This window comes from Larimichthys crocea, chromosome XV (assembly GCF_000972845.2).
Source record: "Larimichthys crocea isolate SSNF chromosome XV, L_crocea_2.0, whole genome shotgun sequence".
Classification (NCBI taxonomy): Eukaryota; Metazoa; Chordata; class Actinopteri; family Sciaenidae; genus Larimichthys; species Larimichthys crocea.
The window spans coordinates 14,010,699-14,020,365 of record NC_040025.1 but is presented as its reverse complement, the minus strand read 5'-3'; the positions used below and the strand labels follow the sequence as shown (position 1 = coordinate 14,020,365).

The 9,667-nt window shown below is 38.8% G+C and overlaps 1 protein-coding gene across 1 annotated transcript; it reads right to left on the bottom strand.

Annotated features, from left to right (window-relative positions):
• Nucleotides 1-1,408: 1,408 nt before the first annotated feature.
• On the bottom strand, nt 1,409-4,175 carry LOC113747695 (galactose-specific lectin nattectin-like). Its single transcript, XM_027288341.1, has 7 exons — nt 4,107-4,175; nt 3,813-3,871; nt 3,239-3,260; nt 2,693-2,775; nt 2,302-2,418; nt 1,777-1,894; nt 1,409-1,628 (listed from the first exon to the last, which is right to left on the bottom strand). The coding sequence occupies exons 2-7, from the start codon at nt 3,867-3,869 to the stop codon at nt 1,567-1,569; spliced, it is 459 nt and encodes a 152-aa protein (XP_027144142.1). The 5' UTR covers nt 3,870-3,871; nt 4,107-4,175; the 3' UTR covers nt 1,409-1,566.
• Between the last annotated feature and the right edge of the window lie 5,492 nt (nt 4,176-9,667).

The following is a 9,667-nucleotide window of genomic DNA, read 5'->3' as shown; positions in this document are numbered from 1 at the left end:
AGAAACAGCCAGAATGCGGAAATCTACTGACAGACAGATGCACACACTCCTGTAGTGTAGAACTGGGTGTTCTTTGCTTTGAGGGTGTTATGTTAAAGTCGTGTTATCTTCTTGGAATTAAATTCCGGTCTTTGCCCACACTGTGCATATTGCCTGTTTTGGTCCAACTGGAAGAGCGTTAGGGCAACTTTTTACCCAATACACACATGAACTGTCCTCCTATGCAACTCTAGTCCGTTTGCACTGTGCATATGTGCACCTTAAGCCAATAAAATGAATGAATTTAAATATACTTTCTCTGTGTTTATTCTACATTAATTTGATCATTTTACATAAATAAATATTCATTATAAGCTTCAGTCTCAGAAAAATGCATTTAATTTATTGATACATTTATTGATAGATTAATCGCGATTAATCACAGAATTTTGTGCGATTAATTAGTTAATTTTTTTTAATCGATTGACAGCCCTACTTTACATACATGAGCAGTTTGCAACTGCTAAATGTTTCTTCCACTGAACATGACAAAGTCCCCATATCAGGCATTAAGGGCCACATAACTGCAGGAGACTGAGGGGACAATCATCCCATTGGCATTAGTACACCTTGTGCTAATTGGGGTACAAAGTAACTCACTGGTGACCAAACCGGGAGGTCCCCACCTCCACTAGGGGTCACCAAAGCATCACTAAAAAGGCTTTTTGATTTGAAAGAAAGAAAGAGAGAGAGAGAGAGAGAGAGAGAGAGAGAGAGAGAGAGAGACACACTTTGCATGTATTACATTTCTGTGAAGAAAACTAAATGAAAGTAAAAATAATAAAGTTCATTTATCGTATACTTAGATAAATGTGAGAGAATAAGGGCATGGTGAAGACCTAAACACAAGATATATTCAGAGCCCTCCTAATGATACCAGTGTCGGTAGGGAGGACTGGCCAAGTCGTGGTGTTTTTTCTATGTATAAATTCATCAGTTATTTCCACTCCACTCCACAGAAACTATCCACAGAGCAGTTATAAAGTTATTGAGTTCAAGTATCAGAATCATGTCAATAATCATCAATAATAAACAGCAGGACTGCCAGAGACAGTCTGCTTTCCCGGGAGAGTGAGTCATAGAGTAAGGAGGACTGACCGGGTCACCGTGACTTTTAGAACTCTAAATTAGTCGATTTTTTTTTTCTCAAAAGTTTTCAAAAACATGACCTAATACCTCATTACTGTTGTGTGCATTTTCAAAAACATGACCTAATACCTCATTACTGTTGTGTGCAACATTTATTTTACTGGCGGTGTGAAAAAAATATAAAAGCAGAGATAAATAAATACATGAGAAAACAAATGAAGCTGCTTGCAATCATTCTTTATTATTTCATGTCTTTATATTTTCTTTCACACATTTTATTTATTTTTTTATTACTTTTTTAGATGCTTTGACTTAAGTAAAATGAAATCTGATTTGTCAATATATCTTCCAGCAGTGATGTCATCGAGGCTTAACATTCTGGTGGAAGTGACATCATCAGTGGGGATGTGACACCCTCATGGTAGATGAGTGTCATTGTTAGGCGTTCTTGGCACAGACAAAATGTATGCGATGATGACATTTATTATCGTTGGCATTTCCTGTAGACAAAAAAAACAATTAAACAACTTTAAAGCACACCTGACCTTGGAAACAATATTTTATATATAATGACCCATGTGTATAGTTTTGCTTATCGATACAGGAAAAAAAAAATAATCACAATCAAGTGGACAACAGATCATTTACTTGTTTTCAAAAACTGCATGCATCCTTCTCCTCCATGGGCGTTGTTAGGCTCTATAGGGGACTGCCTCCACAGATAGAAGTCAAACTTTCTACCATCACTCCAGAGCCACACACCATCCTGAAAGAAGTTCAGAGGTTATAAGGTTATATTTTTCTAGCCCTGCAGAGATACCAACCTGCTAACTGGTCACCATGTTTTGATGTATTTTGTTTGTGGTGGTAAAAAAAGGGAACACAATGAAAATTATATTTAAAAAAACTCATTAGCAACGTCTCATACTGTTTGTGTACTTATTTCTTCTGCTGTATTCAGGTCAGCTCAATGAAATGATTTGGTTTGCATATATTTCACACTCATGAGTTAGGTTTAGTTATGTGATTTGGTCAACTACATCACACCTGCCAACCTGCTGTGACAGGTGAATATCTTTTTTGAATGCAACTATCTAACATTAGCAACAAAGCATATTCAGTGGCATGCAACAACAAACTGCAACACATCAGGTTTAATGATAAAACACTCACCTGCACTTTATCATAGCCTCCAACCCAAGCTGTTGTTGTCATCATGCTGCTGATCAAATTGCCCTCTTCTCTAGTAAGGACGGAAGCCAGATTGCCACCATGAAGAGTGCAGAAACGCTGAGGGTGAAGACAAAGTTGCTTAACAAATTTTCTGTTTCTTAACACCATCACATGGACATTACTGTTCTTTGTACCAAAGGAATCCTGTGTATTTGAAATGTCTCTTTAAAAACAACATTTCAGATGCAGCCCAAACATTAAGCTTGAGACATTTATACACACAAACATTTACAAATAGGGTTTCTTTGACTACATGACTCTTATAATAGCAAGCTATGTTGGGGCATAAATACAGGGTGAGAGTTATAGTTGGTGTTGTTTCATAAAGTACCTCTGCCTCAGCCCACGGCTTCGGAGTGTTGAAGAACCTGAAGCAGCGACAGCCATGTTTAGTCCAACGATGAGGGCAGCCACCTACAAAATAATTGCCAACATAGTGGAACAATAAAAAATAAATAAATAAATAAATAAAGTGAACATGACAAGTGTTTCTCTGTAACTCCTTTAGTGTGTTGCACTGTTAAACGCTCCATCTTGTACAAACATAATAAGGTCAACGTAAACTTCGATGCTTTGAATCCAGTCTTTCTTATTGAAGGGTCACTCTTGAAAAATTCCCATAACAAAGGGAGAGAGCAAAAGAAGAATTTCATTGCTGTATAAGCAATAAAATGACAATAAATCTCTTGAATAGGTAGACTTAAATAAACCTTTCAGCGTAAGACATCTAGGACTCCTGTGCACTCTGTCCACTGACAATTGATCATGTCTCCACAATAAAGTAGGAGATTATCACTAGTTATCACAAGTTGACTGAGGTCACACAGTGCCAGCTAATGGTGTTTGAGTCCCCTCCGTAAATGTAAGAAGCACAAACCTAAATGATGAGCACTTATCACCTGTGGATGTAAAAGACACAGCATTAGAAATCAACACTGTACAACACATGCATTAAGTCATATGGGATGCGTTCAAATTAATAACCAAATATGTTGGCTTGGATCCGTTCTTTGAACTTTGAAGCCCATTTTCTTCACAAAACGTTAACTTACTGTTACCTCAGTGACATTTGACTACAAGACTCTTCCCATCACATATGAAATCCAAAAAACTTTATCTAGCAGTTAAAAAAACTCAAGTAAAGTCAACTCAAGTATTCAAGTCCTTAAGTAGAAGATAGATGATTAATATCATCTAAAAAGGTAAGCAGTGGGCAGTACCACCTTTATGCTTCAGGACTTCTTAAAAAAAGAAAAAGAAAAAAAATTGTTATCAATAATGCATCCTCATAATCTGAATGTTTTACTATCTCCTGCTGCACTGACAACAGAAAGACAGGCAGGAAGTGAAAATGTCATACTGCTGAGGACAAAATATTAATGATCTCAAAGGGATATAAATATTGTCATAATTAAAAAAAGGAATAAACAAGCATTACAAACATTACTTACGTTTGCTCCGATCCAGAGTCCACAGAGGAGGACGATGAAATGAAGAGCTGATGCCATCTCTGTAAACATTAGAAAAGTTAAGTCTTATCTGTACAAAGATAATTTATAATTACACTCCTCTACAAATTTACAGAAAAGCAGAACTGTAAAGAACTGCACCCTAAAAAGAGATTTATCCACAGCGTGGACACAAACAATTAAGCTGCTATATTTGGTTGTATACTACTAAATATAACTCAGGACTAAATAATTTCAGTCTCAGTTTCTGAAGCTGTGAAAGAATTCAACCCTTACCTTGCTGTGATGATGTGGTTGCAGTAGCAGATGCAGGTAATAGGATGTCTTGGACAAAGGGACACAGTCCTGATATACCTTTTATAATTTGCATAAAATCCACTAAACACAGCCTTGTTTGCGAAATATTGTTTTACATGTGGCCTCAGCCTTGAGTAAATATTAAAGTTATTACAAACAGATTGTAAAATATTTATCTTGTATTTCTGTGTACCGCCTTCCCAGAGAAATTGATTCTTGATAAACTTCAAATATAACTTGGAACATCCAAGTTGGCACCTGGAGAAAGTAAATAGTTTCTTCCACAAAGGTAACCTGCTATCGATTTCTGTTAATGTGATCATCATAAAACAAAATAACATTTTAAAAATACATTCTTCTGGCCTTTCATCATCTGCTGTTCACATACAGAATCATCATCTACAGAAAAGTTAAATAAATATTGATTTATTCATGATTATTAGAGAAGATGAGGTTGATGAGGTTCATTAGTAACTTGATATGAGCAACTTGCAAATAATTCTAAAACAAATAGTTTACAGTCAAATGCTCATTTGTGTAACTTATTTCCATTTCCTGCCAACAAATATCCACAAACTATTTTCTTATGTAGAGGGACGTAGGCCTAGTCCACATAAAAAGTGTAGCATGATGATAATAAGCAAAGAGTCACAGCCTTTAATACAACATGTCATAAACTTGAATTACAGCCAAGACTAGACTGACGTGTGTCACAAACCAGGCTGTACGGCCATGACAAAAGGAGGGACACGCACACAACAAAGCCAATTAACAAATCATTTACTAAGAAAAGAATGCTTAAACTAATTAGTTTAGTTTAAGCAGTAAACAGTGAAATCAGTAGGATCAGTGGTGTAAGTGAGTGCATGAGTGGAGAAGTGTATGAGTGCAGTGTTGTAATAAGATGCAGCAACACAATCAAACCATCAAAACCAAAAACCAGTTGTTGTCTCAGGGAGGATAGAGAGTACTGAGCTCCCAGAGGGTTTTTAAAGGCGCATGGCAAACAGGCCTCAGGTGTGTCCACCTTGCTGACGACCCTCTGCCACGCCCACTTAAAGTACCTGCTCCGCAAACAAAACAAGACAGGGTGGAGTGGGTCGTCACACATGGCACAGAATAAAGATAAGTGAACATGGGTTAAGCATACAGTGTGTGTTGGCATTTGTTCATATTTGGGACACACAAGCCTAATGTTGCTCTCAACGCAAGTGTGTATACTGGGACAGGCAGTATTGTCATGACTCTTGTCAAAATGTTTTGTTCAAAGCGAATATGTTCGTCCATCCCTCATAAAGAAAGCAGACAGAAAATGAATCGTGGTCTGACAAAGCCTCAAATACAAATCTGTGAGAAAGGAAAAAAACAAGTGTCTGGGTAAGGTGTGCTCTGTCAGGACTAAGAAAGCTGGCCATGTTTAGGTTGTCTTGTGTCAATGTTGTCTTGTGGTTTCCTGTTTTATTTTGACATTTTCCCCTCCTCTCGTTTCAGATAACTTGCTCCGTCCCCTGGTGTGTTTCCTGCCTGTCTGATTGTCGCCCACCCCTAAATACAAGATTATGCAAATGATGAAAAAGGAAAAAAGAAAAGACAACAGAATAAAGGAAGGTGTTTGGGTCAGCTACTGTAGGAGGTCTACCTTCTGCTGAGGTATGCAGATATTATGTGACTGACGCTGAATAATCACAATGCAGGCAACAAGAGCTTTATACCAGCATATTGCCAGTGCAATATGTAACAGGCCATCTTAACTCTGTCACTAGTGGTCACACACTCTACTACTGAGTTTGGAGCATTCACTTCAATAAATGTAAACACCAACCTGGTTGTTCAGCACATATCACCTTTGGATGTAAAGAGTATTAGAAATGAATACTGTATGCTGTACTGTAAACTCAGAGCTTTTTGAGACTAATGACAGGATCAGGTTACGTATTAAATATCTTTGTTTGAACTCCAACTCACCACAAACACAGCCTTGTTTGTATAATATTACTTTCCATGTTGCCCTAGCTGAGTAAATATTAAACTGTTCCTGAGACATTTTGGATATTTTATCTATCAGTTTAAAAAAAACTCCAAGTATTCCATTCCTTAAGTAGAAGTTAGATGATTAATATCATCTAAAAAGGTACTACTTTAAAAAAGAAAAAAAATGTGTCATAATTAAAAAAAGAAATAAGTAAAGCATTACAAACATTACTTACGTTTGCTCCGACCCACAGTCCACAGAGGAGGACGATGAAATGAAGAGCTGATCATTATTTTTCTTCTTCTGTACGTTTTTTGCCGAGCTCCTACTCCCGACGACGACAAGTGAACTGGTACCGTTAACGTAAAGAGAACACACGGAGCGACCGGCTTCCTCCTCCGACGGATACTGCAGAGCAAAGACACTTCACCGGACCAGAATCTTTCCTGCCCGGTTCACAGGACCGCCGGACGGTACCCATACAGCAAATCAACGCAACTCTTTTCTTTATGGACGGTAACGGTACTGGGCATTTACATAGCTTTACAGGCTCAGCACGGAACTGTAACTGTTTGTTTAGTTACATACATGTGTTTTTATTCTGTTCATGTTGTGATCTGTGCGTCATATTTGATGAGATCAGTACAGCTGTATTTTATCAGTTACCGGTCCAGTGCCATGGTACACGAACCACCGTTCACCTGCTGTGTTACTGTGATAAATACAAGCTCTGTGCTCAGGTGTGCTCTGCTTCACATCCTCCTTTGTCTCTGGTCAGACACGTGCTTCATGCGCGTGCACGTGCAGATAAGAGGGACACACATTATTTCTAGTGCGCGTTTCTCTCACACTCACACTCACACACACATAGTATTCTCTGGTGTAGATAAGGTCATATTTATCCATGTTTTATTTTCTTCTTAATAAATGTTTGTGTACACACATGCTGCCTTCTTTAATGTTGTACAGAGTGAATGAAGCCAGCCTCGGATTCACTCCTCCTCACTGTTCACTTAGTGAACTTATTTTGATTTCAGGGTGGTGCCCCGTAATTATTAACTTTAATAATATCTTCCTCTTTCTGCTAATAACCAAATTTGGCCCAAATTTCTTACTTGTTAAGTCAAGTCAACTTTATTGTCAGTGCTGCTATGTGTACAGTACATACAGAGAATTGAAATAGCATTTCCATTCTATCCCTGGTGCAAACAGCAATATACATGACATAGAAAACATAACATATAAAAAATATATACACAAGTTAAAAGTATAAATAAAGTATAAATATGGCAAATATAGCAGTATAAACAGAATGAACAGTACAAATATTGCAAATGTAGAAAGACTACTGTACTCAACTTCTTTTCAGGTAATCTCACACTTTTTTACAACATTGTACAAATTCATACAATATTTCAAAATATCCTACAATTCTATCTTTTCATACAAATTTCCACACATGCATCAAGAAATTCAGCAGAGGGCATGCACACTGTGTTTCCGCAAATATTCTAGTTTAAATTACGCTCCTCTACAAATTTACAGAAAAGCAGAACTGTAAAGAACTGCACCCTAAAAAGAGATTTATCCACGGCGTGGACACAAACAATTAAGCTGCTATATTTGGTTGTATACTACTAAATATAACTCAGGACTAAATAATTTCAGTCTCAGTTTCTGAAGCTGTGAAAGAATTCAACCCTTACCTTGCTGTGATGATGTGGTTGCAGTAGCAGATGCAGGTTGTATAGGATGTCTTGGACAAAGGAACACAGTCCTGATATACCTTTTAATTTGCATATAACACAGCCTTGTTTGCGAAATATTGTTTTACATGAATCCACCACGTGTCAAACAGGTAGAACATGGGGCTAAAAACAGATTAGTTACTGTACACATTGTAAAATATTTATCTTGTATTTCTGTATACCGCCTTCCCAGAAAAACTGATTCTTGATACACTTCAAATATAACTTGGAACATCCAAGTTGGCACCTGGAGAAAGTAAATAGTTTCTTCCTCAAAGGTAACCTGCTATTTATTTCTCTGCAGGGTTCATGCAGGAATCCTGAGGTTAAATTTAATACTATTTAATACCTTCTAACGCAACTAGTCATATAGCAAAAAGTATCAATAAATGGGAGGGCACATGCACTGTTACAGTTAATCCCTTAGTTATTGCCATGCAATAGTGTGCATGCACTCCTGTTTATCACTCCAGTCAACAAGCTTCTTCTTGAACCGTACCGTATCATGTAACCACTCGCGCAACCAGTTTTGTCCCTCCCACATGCAAATGTTTTTGCTATTTCTGAACCAGGAAACATAGCTTGAAACATTTCAGATATTCCTTCGTTTGAACTGAGAGAGTGGTGCTTGTCTCGTCCTGAGATTCCCAGGCCTAGCAGAAGATGCGATGGCTGCAGATGGCTGCAAGTTTGTTCCAACTGAATACCACCACCAGTCAGTGTACTGGGCATACTAGCAGCACAGAAAATCAATACTAATGGCTGCTCTCCCATCAAGTTGTCAGTCAACTGAACACTGTAGATAGAACCAACTACATCATTTGAGCTACAGGCAAGTCATATTTCCCGTTTGCAATTTGTGAAACTTGTTACAAGTTACACTACTTGACATCTGCCAAAGAAATGACACGATGCATAAGATTTCAGCACAACTCCACACATAACCATGTTCTCTAATGAATACATCAAGTATACCCCCCCCCCCAGATATACATTGATCTCATAAATGGCCTCTGTGAACTCTAAATGATGGAAATAGCAACGGAGAACTCTAATGCATGAACTACATAGTACAGTGAACATCAACTGATGGCCCGCGGGCCACATCTGGCCCGCCAGAGCTTTTTAGCTGGTCGCCAGATTACTCAGTCCCACCAGGATTTCGCGGGCCTTTTTTGAAATAGTTGCGGCCTAAAATGCCTGATGTTGCATGAGGTTTTCAAAAAAATTGCGGGGAAAGTTGCTTTTTACATTTTTGTTGCGATTTTGTTGCGGGAGGAAGTGAAAGTTGCGATAAGTTGCGATTCGACAGTTGCGCCGGGGGCCCCGTCCCCGGAGAGGGCGCAGCGAGCACTAAGTCTACGGCCCCGGGAAGCAGCGAGGTCCGGGCGGGCGCTGTAAAGCTCCGGAGCCGCAATCGCGGAGGAAATGTGCCCAGCGGGTGCCAGCCCGCGCCGGGGAGAGGTCCCACGAGGGGATCCTCCCGCACCGTGCGGCCGTCCCTGACCCGTCGAGTTCAATCCCCCGGGCAGACTGCGCGGAAGTTGCGGAAAAATCATGGTGATTGGTTAAAATTGCAACACCGCCATCAATTCACGGGGATTCACTGAAGTTGCGTTGAAGGTGCAAGTCGCAATATCGCGAATTCCTGGAGGGTCTGATTACTGGATTCAGGAATAGCTTAGTGAAGAGAACAAAGTATGTTTCTACATTTTTTTAAATGAAATTAAACAAACGCCCTCAGAAAAGTAGCTTGGGCCAAAGCCTGCCTTTTTTATTTCACGTGTTTCTCTTTTATTGTTTCACATCTGTCAGAATTG

Bases quoted from the DNA above. Each gene is read 5' to 3' on its own strand.
- LOC113747695 (XM_027288341.1), bottom strand. From the start codon at position 3,869: ATGGCATCAGCTCTTCATTTCATCGTCCTCCTCTGTGGACTCTGGATC. The intron at 2,419-2,692 runs GTACTTTATGAA...CTTCACCCTCAG, and splicing joins AGCCGTGGGCTGAGGCAGAG to CGTTTCTGCACTCTTCATGG. The intron at 1,629-1,776 runs GTAAATGATCTG...TTTTGTCTACAG, and splicing joins CATGCAGTTTTTGAAAACAA to GAAATGCCAACGATAATAAA.